Source organism: Canis aureus, chromosome 33 (assembly GCF_053574225.1).
Source record: "Canis aureus isolate CA01 chromosome 33, VMU_Caureus_v.1.0, whole genome shotgun sequence".
NCBI lineage: Eukaryota > Metazoa > Chordata > Mammalia > Carnivora > Canidae > Canis > Canis aureus.
Genome location: NC_135643.1, coordinates 20,385,760 through 20,411,084, shown reverse-complemented (window position 1 = coordinate 20,411,084; position 25,325 = coordinate 20,385,760). Strand labels below are relative to the sequence as shown.

Here is a 25,325-nt window from a genome sequence, read left to right as displayed (position 1 = left end):
CAGAAATCTTGAATTTAAATTTTGGTTTAAGATTTATTATGGGGGCACCTGGGTGGCTCAGTAGGTTAACTATCCAAACCTTGGTTTTAGCTCTGGTCATGATCTCAGGTTCCTGGGATGGAGCACTGCGTTGGGCTCTGAGCTAGGTGTGGAGCCTGCTTAAGATTCTCTCTCCCTCCTTCACCTTTTTATTTGCCCCACCTCCTGCTCACACTCTCTCTTTCTCTGTCTCAAATAAATAAATAAATAAATAAAATCTTTAATGTTTTATTCTGGAAAATGATACTCTAAAATAAAATAGAGATGTGAATATACTTAACAGAATTTCATCTTTCATGGTCATGAAATAAGATCTGCGCATTTGGTTCAAAATTGAAATAATGTGACATGGCCATAACAGAATACATAATTATGTTAAGAGACTTACATAACAGAATTCATAACTAAGAGACTTAAGTCTCTTTCTTATCTTAACACTGCCAGTCTCCTACTAATCTCTCAAGCAATGGTTATTCTAAATGCATTTAAAAACATTTATGTGAATATCATCTAAATATAATTTTCACGTTGTAAATAGAAATAGGACTTTAAGGTATCCATTTTTCCATAGACAATTTCTTGGGAAGAAAGTAAAATGAAGAGAAAATAATTAAAATGCTTAAGGTCACAGGAGTAGATTCTAGTTGACTCATTAACAGACTCTTTCTTTGATTTGACTTAGTTTAGCTCAATCGGCATTGACTGAAGTTCTACCATAAGCAGGCCCTGAGGCATAAGAGAGTCAGATATATTCTAAAGAAATGATAGTTTCATCTATAATTATAGGAGGTTATTTTTCTGTGGATAACTAATTCTTGAGAGAAAAAAGATTTAATGTTTAGATATATTTGCTAATTGCTACATATTAAACAGTGGTTTAGAGGACTAAAGCAGTAGGATTTGTTAAATTTTTGTTTTCTTGGTTCTGCTTTCAGAGAATATGATTTATTATTTTGGCATGACTCCAAAGAATCTACAATCTGACACTAATCTAAGTGATTCTGATGGCTATGGTTCATGAACTACACTTTGGGAAAGATTAATTTAAAATATATGGTGCTGAATATGATCCTCTTTTTTAGTCTTGATATTTCAAGCCATTGTACAAGTTCTCCCAGAGGCCAGAGGAGAAAGAGGTCCAAAGCTATGGGAGGCCCTGTACATCATGGATATTAAAGCTAGTTGAGGAAACCACTTACTATTTGGAAATAAACACCATTAATATAAACAAATCCCACTGTTACTTGTCTTAGTTAAAATTAACTAGTGGTAGTTGATGAGAAGGCTTGCAAGGAAAGAATTTTGCTTAATTCTCATAGTAGCATGCTATTATTCCATGAAGGTATGGGAACAGAGTTAGAGAATATTTATATTACATGATCACAGGAGCAGAGTAAACAGAGAACACTGGTAAGGTGAAGGAAAACATCTTATCTAGATTTAAATCTAAGTATAGATTTAAGTTTACTGAAAAGAAGCAAGAAGCTTTCTAAGATATTCAATGGTTAACATAATAGTTTTTGTTTAATCTCTGATGAATGTAAATAAAACATTTGCACATCAAAGCATGAAAACCATTTTACTTAATAAGATATGTTTGTTTTAAGGTACAGAATTTATTCATTTAAATTGCAAATAAACATCTTAACCTTTGTTTAATTGGCTTGTCACTATATTAATCACTTAGGCTCTTTCAGAAAACTCTAAACTCTGGGAGTCTAGCTATATCATAGCAGAGCTATTCAGAGAAAGTTTCAAATCTAAACACTCTTAGAAACCTAACAATTTTTAGTAAGTTAAATGTTAAATAGTTACATTTTAAAGTGTTAAAAATTAGCCAAACAGGGCAGCCCGGGTGGCTCAGCAGTTTAGCGCTGCTTCAGCCCAGGGCGTGATCCTGGAGACCAGGGAATGAGTCCCGTGTCAGGCTCCCTGCATGGAGCCTGCTTCTCCCTCTGCCTGTGTTTCTGCCTCTCTCTCTCTCTCTCTCTCTCTCTCTCTCTCTCTCGTGTGTCTCTCATGAGTAAATAAATAAAATCTTTAAAAAAAATTAGCCAGTTTTAAAAAAATCATTACTTATTTTCTGTATCTTTCTTAAAAAATTCAGCTTGCTTAATATTAATCAAATGTTCAAAATGAATTTGATGTTTATATATATTTAAGGAACTCCACATCACTTAATCTATGATATGATGTGCTTTACAAAGAATAGCATTATTATGATTTTTATATATAATATTCACAGAGGGACTACCTTACTAATTCAGCTTTAAGGGTTAAAATAATGATAGTGATGTAAGAGGACTTGGAATATATGCTGAAACTTATGCTACTTTTTTGCTTAGGTAATTTTCTTGGCATTCTAGCTCCAAATGTTCAAATATGAACAACAGGATGTAAAACCCAAAATTTGGTTAAGAAAGGAAACTTTGCTACTCTGCCAAGCCAGTTGTGAGGTTTTTTATTTACCTTGAAAACAACTTCATATTTCATTAATTATTTGATAATTTTGTTCATTTATCAATGAAAACAACTCGTGTGTTACATATTTATATACCACCTACTCAAAGTGGTAGTAGGTGAAAGATGATCATTCTTCCTTCCTTTGGTTCCTAAATTCACACAGAAAGTGTATTATACCTACATTTACAAGAAAGTCTTTCAAATTTGTATGATGTACTTATCAGAGAGTGAAAATATCTTTTTTACAGGTCCGTTTAAAGACTTCATTTGATAGGGCTTATGGGTGCACATTTTGGTAAGAATTTCATAAGAATGTTTTAGAGGTACATTGGCTAAACATACGCTGCTGTCTGAAGATATATTTCAGTGTTAGCCAAAGCTATCTGATGTTGTATTTATGTCATAACAGTGATGGCCCTACTCCTTACTCAATGTTAGGAACACACGTTTTAACAGATGGATGATTTAGGTAGACTCCAGTTGATGCAGTTCTCAGTCTACTTAGGTTGGAGTGCATTATAGTAGGCTATTTCTTAGGGACTGTGCTGGCAGTAATTCTTGGATAATTTATAGCACTTTTAAGATGTCATTCTTAAGTATTTAAGGTTTTATTTCTTAAAACATGTAATTCCCATCTTGTTTTTGAAAGATGTTAACAAGACGGTAAGACATACATGGAATTTTGGTTAAAAGTTTATTCATTATTGAAACATTTGTCTGTTTTTTCTCATCACCTATAAGCTTAATTTGATGGACAATAGCTGTTTGGTCATAATCTGAAGTGCCATTTCATCAAATCAAGTCTTAGAAGCAGAAGAAGAGCAGTAAAACTAAATGTGGCTTTGACATGATATTAGTTCCTGTGTACTAATCTTTTGTCTTAGCTATTATTTCATTCGTAGCTGAATAATAAAATCAGCATGAGAAAATGTGTTCCATAAAAACTAAAGTCTCTAAATGACATTTTAAAGCCATGCAGTCCATTTTAATGACTATTTCCTCGATGCTTTTTAATTCCTAAAGACATGCTCACACGTGGGATATTTACTTTTCAGTAGTTTTCTTTCAGCTTAACATGAAAAAAAAGAAAAGACTCGGTATTCATAAGCAAAACTGACTGCGTAACATATAAATTTTACCTTGTTATGAAGAGAGCCATTTCTTAATCTGAGGTTTTTGTAGCTTTATTTATAGAAGTAGTTATTTCTGAATCCACGCTAATGTACCAAAATGATTTTTATTTTAAATTACTCATTGTTCCTGTTCTCTCCCATTTTTACCCTAGAGCATTGGTTGACATTTCATAGTCAGTTGACAGACACAGGGCTGGAAAATGTGTAATTATAAGAATCACCTGCTCTTGAATTCCCATTCTATAATAGTTGTGATTCAGGCAGACTTTTCATAGGTGTTTGATTTGGAATGATAAATTTTCTTCTTCCATTACCTGTGATTAAAATGTGGCATTTAGTAAATAAATAGAAGATAATTTCTGCATAATCTATCTGTGAATCAGAGCTGGTAAAGCAGTATAAATCTTTGACCTGTATCATATAAGCAATGGCATATGTAATTGGAAATATATTTTAAGGGACATGTGGGTGGCTCAGCAGTTGAGCATCTGCCTTCGGCCCAGGGTGTGATCCTGGAGTCCTGGGATCGAGTTCTGCATCGGGCTTCCTGCATGGAGCCTGCTTCTCTCTCTGCTTATGTCTCTGCTTCTTTCTCTCTCTCTGTGTCTCTCATGAATAAATAAATAAAACCTTTTAAAAAAAGGAAATATATTTTAAGATGAAGTATAATAAACCATTTTTTAATGTTCTGTAGCTTGAAGCAAACTAAGTGCTAAAATGCAGTAAGATGTACATTGAGAGTTTTACTTTGCTTGATGCTCCTCAAAGAAATTCTAATAAAAGGAAATCCACTAAAACTATATTTGAATATTTTCTTTTCTTTTAATGAGTTATAACCATGTAGGTAAATATTTATCAGTTGCTATAGTATGATAGTAAGGACAGGGGATAGACCATATTTCATTTCATTGTTGAAAATGAAATTTACTGATACAACAGAGTTTGGCTAATAGTCTTAGCTGTTGTGTTAACCATTATACATCTTTATGGTTAAAGCTGCAATTTTTAATTAATTGACTGTGGAATCATGCACCCAGTTCCTGATGATAAATTTCTCTTCTTTTCTGTATGCTGCAGTAACTGATACATTTTCCCATGTGTAGTTTAGTTTGTATATATCTATTTGTAAAGGTATTATGTATGTATATGTACATTGTTTCTCTGCCCTATGAATATGAAATAATATTATTCCAAAGTCTGCAAGATGGCATTTGCTACAACACTGTCTTTTGGTAGATCAAAACACTTGAGCTTCTGTCTTACTTAGTCCATTCTGACTATTATAACAAAAATACTGTAGACTGGGTCGTTTAAATAGTACAAGTTTATTTCTCACAGTTACTGGAGTCTGGGAAATTCAAAGTGATATTTGATTCCTAGTGAGGGCCTTCCTCCTAGCTTGCAGGTAGATATCTGCATACATAGGAGAGACAGAGGGAGAATGAAATTAATTCTCTTGTGTCTCTTTGGAAGGGCAGTAATCCCATCATGAGGTCGCCACTCTTGTGACCTAATTACCTTCTCTTCTTTTTCTTTTTAAAGATTTTACTTATTTATTTGAGAGAGAGAGAGAGAGAGAGCATGAGCAGAGGGGAGGAGTAGGGGGAGAAGCAGACTCCCCACTGAGCAAGGAGCCTTGTATGAGGCTCTATCCCAGAATCCTGAGCCAAAGGCAGAGCCTCCCAGGTGCCCCCCTAAAATACCTTCTGAAGGTCTCATCTCCAAATGCCATCACATTGGAGATTAGGGTTTTAACATAGGAATTAGAGGGGCTATAAACATTCAGTTCATAGCAGGTTCTTACAAAGGCTTTATAATTTTGGAAATCTATCCTATTAATTGAGTTGATGTTAGAATGATTGAACTAGAGCCAAATGTCATCTTTCATTGTAAATTTTGAAGTGTCCTATGTTAATAAAGCTAAAGCCTTAAAATGTTTCATATGAATTTATCAATTCTAAAATATTTTAGATTTGAAAACATCTGCAGGGATCTATTCTTGAAAGTTATAATTTTTAAATGCATATGTACTAGTGAGATGGATGCATTATTTTGTATTCTATTAACATCTTTATATCTACTATTTCACTGTTTATGTCCATTGTCAGTATTCTGTGCTCATGTTGTTGCTTCCTCTCCTCACACTCTCTTTAATCCTCTAATTTAGTTTCATCCATCATCTCTCTTCCAGATGCTCCCTGGTTACCTGTCTGTGAAGTCTCCTCTTGCAACATTTGATATAGTAGGCCTCTAATCACTCTCTGGAAATATAGGCTTGGCATGCGACAGATACTCAATAAGTATTGGCTAACATATGAATAGAGACAAGAAAAAAACCTCTCCCTATTTCCTTTCTATGATGTTGTACTAGCCATATTCTGATCACTAGACTATTTCCTTCTTTGACTTTTCCCCTGCCTTCCTTTATGCAGAACCTCCAAGTTTCAGTCCTCAGTTACTCAGTTTTCCCTGTGCAAATACCTCAACTTTCACCTCTGTGTGAATAATTCCTTTCCTTTTCTTCAGGACATCTTTCTCGTGTTTCAGTTATGTATCTCAAGTTGTCCTCTGAACATTTCTTTTTGGATATCCTGCCATATTTTCAGTCCTAACAGTTCAAAACAAACACACGATGTTCCTCTTCGTGGTTTCTCTTTTGTGCTTTCTTATTTTTGTCACAGTATTGCCTTTTTATTGGCCATTACTCATTTTTAACTTCTTCCAGTCACTATACATATTAAATATTTATTGCATCTCTTAGAAAATATTCTGAGTTGTTCTTCCTTTCCCTTACCAATGTTAGTAAAACACTTATTAGTGTCCTTAAAACAAACCATCAAGTCATCCCACCCTATAAAAGTACTACCAAAGTTTATTTCATAAACTGCCTCTTTCTCATGAATCTCCTTTGGTCTAAAACCCAAGAGCTACCCACTGCCTGTGGAAGTAGCTTCCAAAAGCTTTTTTAAAATAAATAAATTATTTATTTTTTAAAGATTTATTTATTTATTTTAGAAAGAGAGTGCATGCATGCAAGAGTGGAGAAAGGGGCAGAGGGAGAAAATCTCAAGCAGATACCTGCTGCTGCTGCTGGACTCCATTCCAGGCCTCATGAGATTATGACCTGAGCCAAAACAAAAAGTGGGATGCTTAACCAACTGAGCCATCTGGTGCCCCTCAAAATGCTTTAAAAAATTAATTAGACAATTTTAGTTAAAAAAGTATGTAGGATCCAAAGAAGAGTAAATCCAGAGCTATTTTGAATGAAAATAATTCAGGCTTCTACTTGTGCTTTACCTATACATTGTTTCCTGGGCACTACTGTGTAATTCTGAGGGTACTTTAGAGTACAATTTGAAACCTATTTGCTCTAGTACAAAATCATTATTTGGGATTAGGCCCTATTCCATTCAGCCAGTTTGTTCATTATATCCAATTGTTCCACGTGAATTCCATCTTTGTACCTCGGCTTCTATCATGTATAGTGCCCAGAATGCTGTTAAATAACTTTTTTTGCTTCTTTAAGTCTTATTCATATTTCCAAATGCATTTTCTATACTGCATCTTTGCTGAACATATGAATGCACTTTTAGGAAATAAAAGAATTGGGTATCTTTTTCACTATGTATCTTGAGGGGGTACTATTTTCTTTTTTGAGAAAATACTTCTGTATTACATTTAATTATTAGATGAACAAATATCACTTTTTTGTGTGCTTATTGTATTTCAAAGCCCTAACCTGGATGGTTTTAAGCATTCAAAAAGAATGAGTCCAAGATTGTTTGATGCTAAAATTATACATTAGGAGCACATATCTAAGAATAATGTGACCCAAATCAATAATTTTAACATACTTTTATTTTCTACACTTATTTGCTCTTAGGGCCTGCAACATACAATCCTGTTTTAAAGAAATCTTGCTCCATACCCTTATTTGTTAAAGCATCAAAGCGTTTTAAAGATTCCAAAGAGATTACTCCTGGTCCAGCGACTTATGAGGTTTGTCAATAATATATCTTTTTTATTAGTAACAAAAGAATAGGATAATTTCCAGAAAGTACTGAAAATCTCTACATTAAAGTCTTTACCATATGTTTTACTCATATTACTGGCTAATCAAAATCTTGCCTGAGGAAGGCATTTTTATAAATTTATTTATTTTATTTTTTTATTATTTTTTAGAGAGAGAAAAAGCATGAGATGGGGGAGGGGCAGAGGAAAAGAAAGAGAGAGAATCTTAAACAGGCTCCACACCCAGCATGAGCCTGACATGGGGCTCAATCTCATGACCCTTAGATCATGACCTGGGTCAAAATCAAGAGTTTGACACTTATCTGGCTGAGCCACCCAAGTGCCCCAGAAAGGCATTTTTGAATACATTCTGACATTTTTTTTTAAAGATTGATTTAAGAATTATTTATCAATTTATCTGTAAATGTCCACTATAGCATTGATATATATATATATATATATATATATATATCAATATATATATATAACTTTTTTTTTACATCCCTGCAACTTAAAAAACTTAGTTGTTCACATACACAAATGGAGATTTTCGAGTACTTATTACAATCATGAATTTTTAGAGAGCTCAGAAGATAACATCTTTATCCAGTAATATCATTTATAGATCTTTTATCTTCTTTTAATAATTATAGATGCTGTAGTTTAGATTCATAACAAATACAGGATTCTTTTAGATTGTGGCCTTCTGATTATAAGAAGGAGGATTAAATAAATCTGCAAGTTTTAAAAATTGCATCACAGTCAGCCTTAATTCCCCATCTAGGATGAATAAGTCTCCCATTCTCATTCTACTATTAAAAGTGATATATTTTATAGTGACTTATAGCAAATAATTTAAGAGTTAATACTCAATGCAAACCACAGTGAATATTGTTTTTTGGGTTAGTTAATGACAAGTTCATTTTTCTTGAATGTATACTTTTCTACTTATTTAAAATGTCATAATCTAAATAATTTTTTGGCATTCTGTCAAAGCAGATTCATAATATAACAGCAGGAGAAAAAGAAAAGAAAACAAATGATGAAAGAATTGTTATTTTACTTGTTGGCTATTGATTCCCCCAAAAGACCACTACTAATTCCTGCTGATAAAGCAATGAGAATTTTATTTAGTTCAGAAAGGGAAAATCTGTTAGATAGTTTTAATAGTTTTTCAGAAGGTTCAAGTCAAAGGACTTATGATATTTTAGGACCTGGGCTGTATGATGTAAGACAGGTCTTAAAATTGGGGAATTGATTGGGATTGGGCAAAGTTTATGACTTCTTTATTTTGGGTAATTGGGCACAGTAAAGGAGTGTCTTGAAACAAGTCTTAATCAGTAAGCTATCAGTCTTCATAAGTTAGGTGGTATAGCTGTTCATACTCTGATCATATTATCATATTAAATCATTAACTGAACCCTTCTGCCCTACTTTTAAAAACTGACTTAAATGGTATTTACAAATAATAATGCCAGTAAATCTAATGTTATCTTTTAATTAATGTTATCTTTTTATCTTTTTATTTTTACAAAAATCATAAAAGATGTATTTACTAGTCTTTCTAGTATTTAAAGCTGATCTTTTTCTTTCATAAGATTTTATAAATTATATTTATACTTTCTCACAGTCATTTTATAGCAAATTATTTTCTATGTCAAAGGAAAACATTTATGGGTTTGATAATGATATTTATTCAGGTATTGCCTGAAATTTCAAATTAATATATCATAAGTTACCTTTCAGGTAACTTTCCTATACATATGCCGTACTGGAAGGTAACTTTACTATTGAGAACTGAGTGTATAATATTTTTTTCTTCCCAACACACCATTTGTTTTCTTTAATAATTGGTAATTTTTGAACAATTTTCTTTAAAAATTTTCCTTCTTATAAGAAAAAGTTATTTTTAATTTCTAGGCCAATAAATTATTACTAGGTCCCTTTATTATAACTCACTCTTATTTTTTAATTTAATACTTTTTTCTCTACTGATTTTAATAAGTTTAAGTTGAAAACTCTTGAGAACATATTTGCCTTAAATATATAAATAACAGATAAAGATGATTCTGGAAATTTAGAACATTGTTTTAAGACTGCAATATTACATTCTATTTAGAAAGTATTTAAATGTATAGGACTTGTGCCATCATTGATTATAGTGTCCCATATTCACACTGGATCCAATGTGGGTGGTACTTAAAATAATATCTATAACAATAGCTCTCTTAAGTTAAACAACCACATTTGCAATGTCTGCCTGCCATTTTTATTCTTGTGTGAATAATCTTTTGAATTTCCCAGGCAGAATTAGTGTTTTCCTTTTTCTTTCTTTTTTGGTGTGTGTAGGGGGTGGTCAGAGTTGTCAAGGGAACATTATTCACTATTTTTCAATTACAAGCTAATCTATTTATCTCTTTTCTCCTTTTAGTTGATATTTATTGCTTCACTATCACTGATCCTTTTGAAGATATAATGAAAGCTAGGGGCTCTTGGGAAAATTTTGCATGTATGCTCATAACAAAAACCTGTGTATGCAATTTTACATGGTTGCTTAACTTACAAAAGTTCACTTATGGCTTCAATCAAGAACTCTCAATAGTAAATTCTGAGCTCCATGAGAGCAAGACTTATTTATTTTTATATTATTAGGGCTTCAATCATAGAATCTGGCATTTGGTAGCATATTAATAAATTCTTATTGTATAGATCAACAAAATGGATAATGCTAGGATTTTATCCCCAGGATTGAATCACAAATCTTTACCTATGAATAAAGATTTGCTTACTAATTTAGTTCTCAGTGAGAAGAATATGTGTATATATATATATATATATATATCCTTTTAAAATAGCAGCAGCAATAAATAAGTGAGTAAGTAAATAAGTAAATAAATAAATAAATAAATAAATAAATAAATAAAATAGCAGCAGGTTTTATCAACTGATCCATATTCTCTTGTTGAGTAAGTCTTCTCACTAAATGCCAACTTTTAAAGGTTTACATGAGGCACTATATTGTTTTCTGGAATTTAAAATTGACAGTTATTATATTTTTAAAACTAGAATATTTTCAAAACTATATAGAAGAAACTTCAGTGAATATAATTTTAAAATCCTCATTTAAATATACAGAAAAAATTAAATACACTTCTCTTTTAAAAAGCAAATTCTACTGAAATTGATTGAAATGTAACAAGTATTTTTTGAATATATTTTTTCTACTTTATTGAGATATAATTGATATATGTATGCATTGTAAATTATTATCACAATTAGGTGGTAATAAATGGTGCCATCACCTTGCATAGTTACCATTTTTTGTGTGTGTGATGATAACAGTTAAGACCTATTCTCTTAGCAACCTTCAAGTAATAATACAGTATTGTTAACTATACCACCATGCAGTATAGAAGATACCCAGAACTTATTCATTTTCTAATAGAAAGTTTATACCTTTTACCCAATTTCTTTCTATTTTTTCTCTTCCCTAGCCCCTGGCAACCATCATTTTACTCTACCTGTTTAACTCTTACATACGAGAACATACAGTATTTATCTTTCTCTGTCTGACCTATTTCATTTAGTATAATGCCTTCAAGGTCCATCCATTTTGTCACACATGGCAGGATTTCCTTTTTTTTTTTTTAATGGTAGAATAATATTCCATCATTATGCACCCACACTGCAACTTCTTTATCCATTCATCCACTGATGGATACTTAGGTTGTCCTATGTCTTGACTAGTGCAGATATTTCTTCAAGATAATAATTTATTTCCTTCAGATATATATCCAGAAGTGGAATTTCTGGATGTGGTAGTTCTATTTTTAATTTTTAAGGAATTTCCAAACTGTTTTCCATAGTGGCTGTATCAATTTCCACCCCCACCAGCAGTGTACAATACTTCCCTTTCATGTACCTCTTGTCTTTTTGATATTAACCATTCTAACAGATATGAGGTGGTATCTCATTGAGGTTTTGGTTTGTATTTCCCTGATGATGAGTGATGTTGAGTGTCTTTTCATATACCTGTTGACCATTTGTATATCTTCTTTGGAATAATGTCTTTTCAAGTCCTCTGCCCATTTTTTAGGTTTTTTGTTCTTCTATTGTATGATTTCCTTACATATGTTTTATATTATCCCCTTATCAGATAAATAGTTTACACAATATTTTTTTCCCATGGGTTGCCTTTTCATTTTTAAAAATTATTTCTTTTACTGTACAGAAGCTCTTCAGTTTGATGCAGTTCTGCTTGTTTATTTTATTTACACTTGGTATCATATCCAAAAGAATCATTGCAAAGACTGTCAAGGAGCTTCTTCCCTATATTTTAGGAGTTTCATGGCTTTAGGTGTTAGATTTAAGTCTTTAATTCAATTTTTTTGTGAGTGTGTAAGTTAAGGATGCAATTTCATTCTTTTGCAGGTAGCTATCCAGTTTACCTAAAATTGTTTATTGGAAGACACTATCCTTTCACTATTGTGTATTCTTGGTGTCCTTATCAAGGATTAGTACATGCAAAAGTCAATTTCTGGACTCTCAATTCTGTTGCCGTTGTATATATATCTGTTTTTGTGCTAGTACCATACTGTTTTGATTACTATAGCTTTGTAATATATTTTGAAATTAGAGAATGTGATGCCTCTAGCTTTGTTGTTCTTTCTCAGGATTTTTTTTGCTTACTTGGGGTCTTCTCTGATTCCATCTAAATTTTAGGACTTTTTTTTTTATTTCAGTGAAAAATGCCTTTGAGATTTTGATAGGGATTGCATTGAATCAATAGATCAATATAGGTAGTATGAACATTTTAACATTAAGTTTTCCAATTCATGAACATGGGATATTTTCCTATTAATTCTGTCTTCTTCATTTTTTTTCAACCATCTAAAATTGCATCCTGTCTTATTTTCAGTGTACAGATCTTTATCTCCTTGGTTATGTTATCCCAAAGTATTTTATTATGTTTTATACTCTTATAAATGGGACCATTTGAAAAATTGTTTTGGATAGTTTGTTGTTAGTATATAGTAATTAACTGATTTTGTATGCTCATTTTGCATCCTGTAATTTTACTGAATTAATCTGTTATTTCTATTTGTGGGATCTTTAGGATTTTTTTCTGTATAAGATTATGTCAATGCAACAGATAATTTCACTTCTTCCTTTCTAATCTGGATGACATTTATTTCTTTTCCTTGCCTAACTGCTCTTAATAGGACTTCTAGTGGCATATTAAATAGGTATGGGTAGAGTGAGCACTCTTGTGCTTGATTTTAACAAAAAAAATTTTCAACTTTTTACTACTGAATATGATATTAGCTGTGAACGTGTCATCATATATGGTCTTTATTATATTAAGGTATGTTCATTCTATATCCAGTTTATTGAGGGATTTTTATCATGAAAGGATGCTGGATTTTGTTAAATATGTTTTTTTTTTTTGTATGTACTTAGATGATCATATGATTTTTATCTTTTATTCTGTTAATGTGATACATCACTTTATTGATTTGCAGATGTTGAACTATCCTAGCATCCCAGAGATAAATATCACTTGATCATGATATAAGATTCTTTTAAGGTGCTGTTGAATTCTGTGTGCTAATATTTTGTTTAGAAATTTGCATCATCAGATATTAATGGCCTATGGTTTTCTCTTCTTGTAGTGTCCTTATCTAGCTTTGCTATCAGGGTAATAATGTTGGCCTTGTAAAATGATTTTGAGAGTGTTATCATTTGTCAGATTTTCAGAAGAGTTTGGAAAGTTTGGCATTGATTCTTTAAAACCTAAGAATTTACCAGTAAATCAATCTGATCTTAGGCTTTTCTTTGTTGGGAGAGTTTTGATTATTGATTCAATCTTCTTTCTAGTTGTAGGTCAATTCAGATTTCCTATTTTTCCTAATTTAGGGTTGGCAGGTTGTATGTTTTAGGAATTTATACATTTCTTCTAGGTATTCAATTTCTTAGTATATAATTGTTCATAATCTTTTCTTATGATCCCTTGTGTTTCTGTGGTATCAGTTGTAATGTCTCCTCTTTGATTTGTGATTTTGTCTTCTCTTTTTTCTTTAGCTAAAGGTTTGTCAATTTTCTTTCTTTCTTTTTTTTAAAGAAAACAGACTTTTTGTTTCATTTATCTTTTGCATTGTTTTTCTGGTCTGTATTTCAGGTATTTCTGATGTGATCTTTGTTGTTTCCTTCCCTCTGCTAACTTGAACTTAATTCATTCTTTTTATAATTCCATAAGATGTAAAATTAGTTTTTTATATGTGATCTTTTTGTTTTTGTTTTTTTAATGTAGGCATTTAATGCTTAAACTTTCCTTTCAGAGCTACTTCTACTACATTTCATAAATTTTGGTACGTTGTGTTTCCATTTTCATTTGTTTCAAAATATTTTTTGATTTCTCATTTGATTTCTTCTTTGATCCATTGGTTGTTCAAGAGTGTGTTGTTTAATTTCTACATATTTGTGATTTTTTTCAGTTTTTTCTTTTTATTAACTTCTAACTTTATACTATTAGGGTTGAATAAATATATTTGTTGTATTTAAATCCCCTTATATTTGCTAAGGCTTGTTTTGTGACCTAACATGATCTATTTTGGAAACTGTTTCTTGTGCACTTCTTTTGCTATTGCATAGAATATCCTGTAGATATTCTTTAGGTTCTTCTGGTCTAAGGTGTAGTTCAAGTCAAATGCTTCCTTATTGATTTTCTATCTGGATAATCTATCCATTTTTGAAAGTGATAATTGAAGTCCTCTACTCTTACTGTGTTTTCTGTTTCTCCCTTCAAATCTATTAGTGTTTGCTTAATAAATTTAGGTACTCTGATGTTGAGTGTATATATATTTACAATTGTTATATCCTCTTTTTTTAAAGATTTATTTATTTATTCATGAGAGACACAGAACGTCAGAGACACAGGCAGAGGGAGGAGAAGCAGGCTCCATTCCATGCAAGGAGGCCGATGTGGGACTGGATCCTGGGAATCCGGGACAAGGCCCTGAACCAAAGGCAGATGCTCAACCGTTGAGCCACCCAGGGGTCCTGGATTGTTATATCCTCTTGATGAATTGATCACTTTGTGATTATATAATGACTTTCTTTGTCTGTTTTTACAATTTTTGCTTAAAGTCTGTTTTTATATATTTTTATACTTATTTTTATAAATATAGCTACCCTACTTGTTTATTTTCTACTTGCATAGAATATCTTTTTCTGTCCCTTCACTTTCAACCTAAGTGTACCATTAAGCCTATAATACCCATATAGCTGTGTATTTTTTAAACCCATCTAGCCACTGTATGTCTTTACATTGGAAAATTAATCTGTTTATTTACACTATAATTATTGATAGGCAAGAACCTACTAATGCCACTTTATTAATTATTTCATAGCTGTTTTATAGTTCCCTGTTGTCTAGGCTGGCATCTTGTACTTACTTATATAGCTGCAGAAGCAAGAGCTAGCCATGGTCATGTCTTCTAGGGTCTAGCAGGGGCAAAGAGGGACTCAGGTGGCTGGTATCTTATACCTGTTCAGCCACAAATACCTTGGATGACTGCCAGTGTGGTCCCAGACTCTGGCAGGAGTGAAAAGAGTGGGAAGGGACTCACATGACTGGTATCAGTGAATTCAAATACCTGTGAGGGGAAAGCTGGTGAAATCTATTGGGGATCTGCAGCAGCTATGCTGGCCTTAACTTTGTCAGTGGTGAAATCTGCTGAGTTTGTCTGCAGAGTAGATCTCTGTGAACTGCAATTGCTTATGATGCGTGTATGCTAATAATAGCCTCTGCTTTTCTTTCTGGTTTCTAGCCGGCTCTAGATGTCTTAGTTTTAGAGGTCTGGGTAGGGTGAAACCAAAGCAGGATATTCCTACAGTACTCTGCGAGACTGGTGAAGCTCGTTACTCACTCTGCTCTTACTTTGTTGGTGAGTGAAACTCTTTCATGCTGGGAATTTCCTTCTTGGCATTGAAAAATGCCACTTGGAGGATGAGAAAAACAGGCAAAATTGAGTTGTCTTCTTTCTCTTCTTGTGCTATTAGTCTGTTTTTTTGGTTATAATGTGTTGTTAAAATTTCCTAAGTGGACTTAGGAAGATATCTCCCAGAGTTGTTTTGTTCGTAGATGGCTATCCAATCATTGCTCTTTGTGAGAAGCTGTGTTCTCATACATCACCATTTTACCCCCACTAAAATACCAGTAATTTTTTCTCCCAGCATTTTAAATTTATCATCCCACTCCCTTCTGGCCTCCAGGGTTTTTGCTGAAAAATCTATTGACAATTTTAGAGGGTTCACTTGTATGTGTGACAAGTCACTTTTCTTTTACTACTTTCACAATTCTCTCTTTGTGTTGGACTTCTGATAGTTTGATTACAATGTATCTTGCAGATGTTTTGGATCCATTTTTCGGGGGAATCTTTTGGGCTTCCTTAATCTGATTTCCATTTCTTTCCCCAGATCTGGGTAATTTTTAGCCACTGTTTCTTTGAAATATTGTCTGATTCTTTCTCTGTGTCCTCTCCTTGTGGAACTTTTATAATGTCTATATTAATTCGTTTGCAGATGTTTCATGAGGCCCTTAAGCTTTCTTCATTCTTTTTCCTTTTTCTTCTTTTTCTTCTGATTGAATAATTGCCAGTGACCTGTGTTTGAGTTTATATTCCTATCCTCTGCTTGATTTAGTGTGAAATTTAAACCCTCTAATGCATTTTTCAGTTCACTTGTACCTTTAGCTATATGATTTCTGTTTGATACTTTTTAATAGTTTCTCTGTTGAAATTCTCACTTTGTTCATGCATTATTCTGACCTTGATGAGCATCCTTATGTTGGTTATTTTGAATAGTCTGATAGCTAAATCATATATCTCCATTTCATTGGGGTTAATCTCTGGAGATTTATCTTGTTCCTTTTCTTGGAACATGTTTCTCTATTATTTTCTTGATTCTCAAAATATTTTGGCATCTGTGCATTTAATAAAGCAGCCACATCCCCCAATCTTTATGACTGGCCTCATACAGGAGAAGACCCTTACCAATAAGTTCAACCAGAGACTCTGAAGACCTCTCAACCTTTGTGCTAATTCAACCTGCTTCTTCTCTACTTAGCAGCCTACAAACATCTACAGTATGCTGGATCCCATCAATGCTCAGTGATAAATGAGACTGATGCAAGTTCCTCAGGCAGCCCCCAGAGAAGTTGAATCATTAGATGTTCTATCTAACTCTTTTTCTTCTCAGTGATAAATTGGGATCTGAGGTTTTTAACCTGTTTTCTCTACACTGAGCTGGAAGGAGAGGCTCTGACAGCTAGCTGTGTTTGCCTTTGTTTTCACTAACTAGCTCCTAGACGTTTTATATTTTAGGACATTTTTTTCTTTTGTTTTGTTGTAGTGTTTTGTTCTGTTTTGATATACTAATATAATAAAGAAGAAAAGTTCTCTGGATTTCTCAAAAGCAGTACAAGTACATTGGAAGGGAGATTCAGAAATTTACCATTTGAGTCTCATAATTGCAAACTCAACTAGAAGATATGAAATTTGAGGAGAGATAAAATATCTCCAAGTCATTGGGTTTTATTCATTATTACTTGACAAAATATGTTAGATGTCAATTGTTAGTCTCAGATGAGCTCATTCAGCTTGATATTAGTATATTTTTGTCTTAGATTCTGATAAAGCTTTATCATTATGAGAAATTTCTTAAGTTTTTGTGGGACTTTGTAGATATTATAGAAGAGAGTTGAGAAGAATTGTTTTTAGATGCCATGGTCCAGATTATTTTTTTATATAGAAGATTTCCTATATATATTCTTGACAGTAACCAAATGGAATAGGTAGTATAAGATCAGAAGTATTGAAAACAAATTTTCTAGAGTGTAAGAGTGTCTATATTGGTTCCAAAGGGCCACTTACAACAGATAAAATGATTCCAAGTATGTAAGTATCTAGATTTCCACTATCTGCTTTAACTGGAGTGACTATTTTCTATGCTTCATATATTACACATTTGTATAAAATTACATTAGAGAAACAATTCCACTAACTAAAATGAAAAGGAAAATTTAAAGTCACAGTTGTAGAGAAAAGATAGGTTCATTGCATTAAGAGAAAACTTGTTTTAAATCTCACTTCGATTATTTAATAACTCAGGCAAAAAGATAAAATCTACTACAAATACAGTACAAAAAATGTGCCAAAAAAGTATTTCGTTTTTATTTTTTTCTTTTTGCAGTGCTTAACAAACAGGTGGATCCATAAGTTGTAGTTATTGTTACTATTCATTTGGCTACACTCATTTATTTTTAGCTTATAAATATGAACCTAGTCTGATGTAGGCTCTGACAATCCAAAAATAAAAAAAAAAGAAAAAACAAAAAAAACAACAACTTTGCTCTCAAGTATGTAGCACTCTGTTAAAGAAAAAAAATATAACGATTTTAGTTACAAAAACATAATTTTTATAATGGGTAAGTGAAAGGTACCAAAATTTGGAGTAAGAAATCTGTAAGTCATCCAAATGGAGTCAGGCAATCTTCAGAAGACATTTTATATGAAATATGAGAAAAATGGGAATTTTCTGCTTGGACAAGGTGAGGAAACATATTCTAGGCCAAAGGAACAACATCTTCATACTCCCAGAGACACTAGAGAATAAAATATCATTGGCAAGATTTTATTAAGAACTGCTATAATATAAAATGAATGGCATGGCATTAGACATGTAGACAATATTAGATGACAAAGATATTAAACAATATTCAGAGTTTTTGTTTTCTCAACTATAGGTAGATACTAAAGATTCTGAGTAGAAGTATACTATTATATATTAATGTTTTTAATTTTAAAATATTCTTTATTTTTTCTGGGTAAATTTCTAATAAAAGATGATGACAAGGGTTGATTTAAATTATATAGTTTTTTGGATGAAGACTAGTTCCTGAGTTTATATCCAAGTGCTCATATTATCTTTGTAGGAAATGTTTGGTTGTAGTTATATATTATATTTATTTTAAACTTCTACGTTTAAAAACCCCCTTTTGTATTTCAGTTTCAAAGTTTGTGGGACAGTATTTTATAACCTTTGTAAATGTGATTTAAATTTTTGCTTTTAGAAATCAGTTTTGCACTTCAATTCTAAAGGTCATGGCACCTTACTTGAAATCCCAAAATGAATGCTTAAAAGCTACTGTCATTTGTCATTCCCTATAAAAGTTCTCTGACTCTCTGTGGACTTCATCCTTAGTTTAATTTTCTCCTTTCATTTTTGCTTACAGAGCACTTGATATTCCTTGGAACTTTCCTAAGTTAGTAAGTTTGGGGAGACTTGTTAAGGTCTTTCCTGGAAAATCTATTTTCAGTGTATTATATTAGGCCTTAAGATGCCTGTCAGAGGTATGGTCTGCTCTATGATATCCTGAGAGGATTCCAGGTTAATCATGTTACTAGTTATTGTATTGGAATAAGGATAAATTGTTGGACTTTAAGGACTGGTTTCAGCCTAGAAAGATTGTCTTGGTGATTATATATTATGAATCATTCTCTTGGAGTCCATAAACCCTTTAAAAGAAATAGTAACTATAAAAATTAGAGTGTAAAGAAACCAATTTCATATTCATTTAACTTACTTTTAACTTGAAATAGTGTTATTTTAATGAGTTGCATTGAAATATATTCCTTTTTTGATATGTCTCAATATGTTAAAAATTATCTAAACCATCACTATTTTTTTTTCCAAAAAATACCTTTGCCTGGGACATAATCTGAGTTTGAGCTTTGAAGGCAAATGAAAGTTGTATATTTTTCTACTCTGTTGTTCTGATTGAAATGTAGAAATTGTATTATTATTCAAGGTAGTATTTCAACTTTAACTTCTTTATACTTATCTATGTTTGTAACCAAAGAAAGGGTATTTTGTAAATAGTTATCAAATTTTTATCTCTGGTTATCATAATAAGTCATATTTTTATTTTCATCTTTTCCTAAAATATAAACTTTAGTTTGCCAGGCCATAGCAACTTGTTTGTAAGCTGAGGTTTAGTTGTGGATTAGAATCATTGTTAGAGGAGAATCAGTAAATTAGTAAGGAAAGTAGACTTTGCTTTGAATTCTCAACAATAAAATCATTTTTATTTATTTTTTTCTTCAAGAAAGAATGTTCTCTTTGACAGTCAAAAAAATAATTTACTAACAAATGCCAAAAAATACACCCTCTGGCCCTCTTTTTCTCCTGATACCACCAGTTCCAAGGATAATGCCCCTCAAGGCTCAGTGTATTCCTTCCCTTGGCCTTGCTGCACTAATTACAGTCTGACTGGATATTGGCACTTGGTGCAGTAATGTTTTATCTTCTCATTCTGTCATTGATGTTGACCTAGTCATTCCTAAGGCAACTTTATTGACCTGTTTATGCTTATGTTCAATAGCTCTACTACTGAAAAACAGACAGTATGGCTACCTAAATATATATCTCTTATTCACAGTTTTTTAAGTCCCAAGTTACGTTATTTTCTTTGATGTTTCTTTTTCTTTCTTAGCACCTTTTTTTTCTTAGTTCTAGAAGAAGTGAGAAGAAAGAAATATTAAAAGAATCATAAATTAATAGCCACATGTATAAATGAATGTCACCTATGTTTAGCAGTATCGCTTAAACAAACTAGGATACCCTAAAAATCTCTTCCTTCAGGGTGAGCTCTCCGGTCACCAGATACTTTATGGAGAGAATGTTAAATAATTGAATTCCTCACATTGATTAAAAACTTTGGAACAGACCAATCATATCAATTTGTATATTAATTACACATCAGGAATCAAGAATGGTCTTTGATTTTTATATAAATAGGACCATCTATTGACTATTCTTGGTGCATCTTAGATAGTTCTGACTTGCCTAAGTAGATTCATAGTTTTGCTTTGAGGACTAGAATAGGCCCACCTCTTGACTATTTCCTATATCAATGGTCTTAAAGTCTTGTAAGATAGCCCATTTTGTGTCCTGGGAAACATTAATTTATTTATGGTTTAATCTGAGATGTTAGCTCAAACTTAATTATCATGAATCTGAAATATATTTCATCCTGAAAAGCTGTTGTCAGTAAAATATAAAAAAATCAATTACTCTAATTTACTAGGAAAAAAGGTGATTATAGCATTCACCTTGTAAAAGTAAAATGCTATTTTTGTATTTTTTATTATTGGAAGCTATATTTAAAAAGTGCTGTTGAGTACTATTGCTTCAGAAACTGCTTTATTTATTTAAATATCTTTGAAGTGTAAATTTAGTTTAAGCCCTCTAAAATCCTGAAATGCTAGTGAGGATTTTAGATAAGATATTTCCAATTGTAAAACAACAGAAAAATTTAAAATTTCTTCTGGATATTATTTTATGCAAAATAAAATTATGAGGAGAGAAGGCATACATAGTATTGGAGTTTTATCTCCGATAAAATTTTAAGGTATTGAAGTTGACAATCTTGGTTTAATTCGTTGTGTTTTTTTTTTTTTTTTTTTTTAAGATTTTATTTATTTATTCATAAGAGACACAGAGAGAAAGAGAGGCAGAGACACAGGCAGAGGGAGAAGCAGGCTCCATGCAGGGAGCCCGATGTGGGACTCGATCCCAGGTCTCCAGGATCACACCCTGGGCTGAAGGCAACGCTAAACTGCTGAGCCACCCGGGCTGCCCTGTTCCATATATTTCTATAATTAAATATGCTATAATTTAATGTCTGTTATTGTGCCTTGTATTATTAGATTTTCATTTTTTTTGTTCTAAAAAGGAAACATTGTATTCCTAACTTATCTAGCAAATGCACTGTTTACTATTCATATAAACTATTTACTTTTCTGTTTGAAAGTTGCTCATTTTTTTGTATATAAAATCAATTATTGCAACATTTTCCCCTTGTAATAATAAATAAACATTTACACTTGAGGGAGAGGGAGGTAGAAAGAAGTAAATCTCCTGTGTGTACTTTTCCATATATAAATTATAGTTTTAAATAGCATCTTTTTCTATGTGAGCCACATACTGCTTTATATTTGGTCAAAGTATAAGTTTCTTGATGATGGGAAAGAACATGGGGATGTAGGTTCTTATGAATATAAAAATTTCATGTCACTTATTTTAAATCATCAGATGCTTTGCTCTCAATCTTGTATTATTTCCTTTGTAGTGACCAAAAGGTTAACTAGAAAAGTAAAACCAACATCAGACAGCATAGTCAATAGCATGTGAAAACTATTTATTTAGTTCCTTTTGTGAGTATAGTCTTTAGTGCTGGTTGAATAAACAGTCAAGCTTAAAATAATATTTTATTTCTATAGCAGAAAATAGATAAGTTGATAAGATTGATGATTTTTTATCAAAATCTAGAAATCATATGTATCTGATTTTTGATATCTGTTCTAAGTGAAAGATTTTAGATTAGATTTCCTGATGTATAATAAATACTTAATAATTATTTGTATATTAGTAAATGTGGCTCCAATTTATCCTGAATTTAAATCCTTACTATTTTCACTAATCTACAAGAATATTATTATCTTCATGGCCATATATTTAATAATTTCAAAAGATCAGGGACATATTTTTTAGATAATCTGATGCCTATAAGATCTTATTTTGTCTTATTAAAAACCTTGGCACCATTGTCATTTTCAAGAAACACTGAATTATTTTATTTTAGAAATATAACATTTTTCTATTTATGCATTTCTTTGTTTTAAATGTATTTCAAAGCTTTATTACCCAATGATTTTAGTTATCTCCTGTACTTACACAGTTTAAAGTCTCAAAAGTATCTGCTGATTGATTAATTGACTACTTCATTTTATCTATAAATGGCCTTTTAAATAATAATAATTTAGTGAAAAAAGTACGTTTGTGCATAGAGTAGTCCCTTTTTTCAAGTTTTTATTTAAATTCTAGTTAGTTAACATATAGTGTACTATTAATTTCAGGAGAATTTAATAATTCATCAATTACCATCATAATTACCATAATTACCATAATTCACCATCAATTCATGGTGCTTATCACAAGTGCACTTCTTTTTTTTATTATTATTATTTTTTACAAGTGTACTTCTTAATCCCCATCATCTATTTAGCCTTTCCCCCACTCACCTCCCTCTATTAACCATCAATTTGTTCTGTACAGTTAAAAGTGTCTTTTGGGGGACCTGAGTAGCTCAGTCAGTGTAGCATCTGCCTTCAGCTCTGGTCATAACCCCAGAGTCCTGGGATCTAGCCCCATGTCAGGCTCCCTGCTCAGCAGGGAGTCTACTTCTCCTTCTGCCCTTGCCTCTACCTCTGCTCATGTTCTCTCTCTCTCTCAAATGAATAAATAAAATCTTTATAAAAGTCTCTTATGGTTTGCTTCCCTGTCTCTTTTTCCCTCCTTCCCACTTATATCTGTTTTGTTTCTTAAATTTCACATATGAGTGAAATCATATGGTATTTGTCTTTCTCCAACTGACTTATTTCACTTAGCATAATGCACTCTAGCTCCATTCACAACTTTGTAAATGGTAAGATTTCGTTCTTTTTGATGACTGAGTAATATTCTGTTAAATATATCCATCCTACATCTTCTTTATCCATTCATCATTTGATGGACACTTGGGCTTCTCCCATAGTTTGGCTATTGATGATGCTGCTACAAACATCGGGGTGCATGTGCCCCTTCGAATCTGTATTTTTGTATCCCTTAGGTAAATACCTAGTAGTGCAATTGTTGGTTCATAGGGTAGTTCTATTTTTTAACTTTTTTATTTTTAAAAATTTTTTTAAATTTATTTATGATAGTCACAGAGAGAGAGAGAGAGAGAGAGAGAGAGAGAGGCAGAGACACAGGCAGAGGGAGAAGCAGGCTCCATGCACTGGGAGCCCGACGTGGGATTCGATCCCGGGTCTCCAGGATCGTGCCCTGGGCCAAAGGCAGGCGCCAAACCGCTGCGCCACCCAGGGATCCCTATTTTAAACTTTTTGAGGCAACTGCACACTGTTTTCCAAAGTAGCTGCAACAGTTTGCATTCCCAACAACAGTGTAAGAAGGTTCCCCTTTCTACACATCCTCGCCAACATCTGTTGTTTCCCGTGTTAATTTTACCCATTCTGACAGATGTGAGATGGTATCTAATTGTAGTTTTGATTTGTATTTCTCTGATGCTGAGTGATGTTGAGTATCTTTTCATGTGTCTGTTAGCCATCTGTATGTCTTCTTTGGAGAAATGTATGTTCATGTCTACATTCCATTTCTTAACTAGATTATTTAATTTTGGAGTGTTGAATTTGATAAGTTCTATATAGATATTAGATACTAACCCTTTATTAGATATCACATTTGCAGATTTTTTTTTACCATTCCTTTAGTTGTCTTTTAGTTTTGTTGACTTTCCTTTGCTATGCAGAAGCTTTTTATTTTGATGAAGTCCCAATAGTTAATTTTAGCTTGACTCCCTTGCCTCTGGAGACTTGTCTAGTAAGAAGTTGCTGTGGTGCTGAGGTCAAAGAGGTTGTTGCCTTTGTTCTCCTCTAGGATTTTGATGGATTCCCGTCTTTAATCTATTTTGAATTTATTTTTGTGTATGGTGTAAGAAAGTGGTCCAGCTTCATTCTTCTGCATGTCACTGTCCAGTTTTTCCAACACCATTTGTGGAAGAGACTTTTTTCCCCATTGAATATTCTTTCCTGCTTTGTTGAAGATTGTTGACCATATGGTTGTAGGTCCATTTCTAGATTTTCTATTTTGTTCCATTGATCTATGTGTCTGTTTTTGTGCTAGTACTATGCTGTCTTCCTGCTTGTACGTTTGTGATATAGTTTGATGTCTGGAATCATGGTGCCTCCAGCTTTGCTTTTCTTTTTCAAAATGATTTGCTACTTGGGGTCTTTTGTGGTTCCATACAAATTTTAAGATTGTTTGTACTAGGTCTGTGAAAAAGGCTCGTGGTATTTTGATAGGGATTGCATTACATACATAGATTGCATTGATAGTATAGACATTTTAACAATGTTCTTCCAATCCATGAGCACGGAATGTTTTTCCACTTCTTTGTGTCTTCTTCAGTTTCTTTCGTATAAGTGTTCTATAGTTTTTAGAATATAGATCTTTTACCTCTTTGGTTAGGTTTATTCCTAGGTATCTTACAGTATTTGGTGTAATTGTAAATGGGACTGATTCCTTGGTTTCTTTTTCTACTGCTTCATTATTGATGTATAGAAATGCAACAGATTTCTGTACGTTGTTTTATATTCTGCTACTGCTGAATTCATGTATTACTTCTAGCAGTTTTTTGGTTAGGTCTTTCAGATTTCCTATCTAGGGTATTATGTTGTTTGCAAATAGTGAATGTTTGACTTCTTTCTTGCCAATTTGGATGCCTTTTATTTCTTTTTGTTGTCTGATTGCTGAGGTTAGGAATTCCAGTATTATGTTAAATAACAGTGGTAAAAATTGGCATCCCTGTCTTGTTCCTGACTTTAGAGGGAAAGCTTTCTGTTTTTCCCCATTGAAGATACTAGCTTTCATATATGGCCTTTATGATGTTGAGATATGTCCCCTCTATCCCTACTTCATTGAGGATTTTTATCAAGAATGGATGCTGTATTTTGTCAAATGCTTTCTAATGCATCTATTGAAAGAATCATATGGTTCCCA

At 32.4% G+C, this 25,325-nt stretch overlaps 1 protein-coding gene across 40 annotated transcripts in view; it reads left to right on the top strand.

Moving 5' to 3' along the window:
* STPG2 (sperm tail PG-rich repeat containing 2) overlaps nucleotides 1-25,325 on the top strand; it is a 523,536-nt gene that overhangs the window by 293,674 nt on the left and 204,537 nt on the right. For 33 of the 40 annotated variants that reach the window (XR_013371283.1, XR_013371282.1, XR_013371279.1 and 30 more), the window contains one exon: nucleotides 7,519-7,634. The exons of 1 other annotated variant lie outside the window; for it this stretch is intronic. Coding sequence is in view for 20 of the 39 variants with exons in the window: in XM_077882938.1 (XP_077739064.1) it covers nucleotides 7,519-7,634 (116 nt within the window). In the remaining 19 variants the exon portion in view is untranslated. Of the gene's footprint in view, nucleotides 1-5,826; nucleotides 5,878-7,518; nucleotides 7,648-14,537; nucleotides 14,751-18,939; nucleotides 18,979-25,325 lie in introns of those variants that run through there. 6 more of the 40 variants (XR_013371290.1, XM_077882958.1, XR_013371287.1 and 3 more) reach the window with 4 other exon arrangements.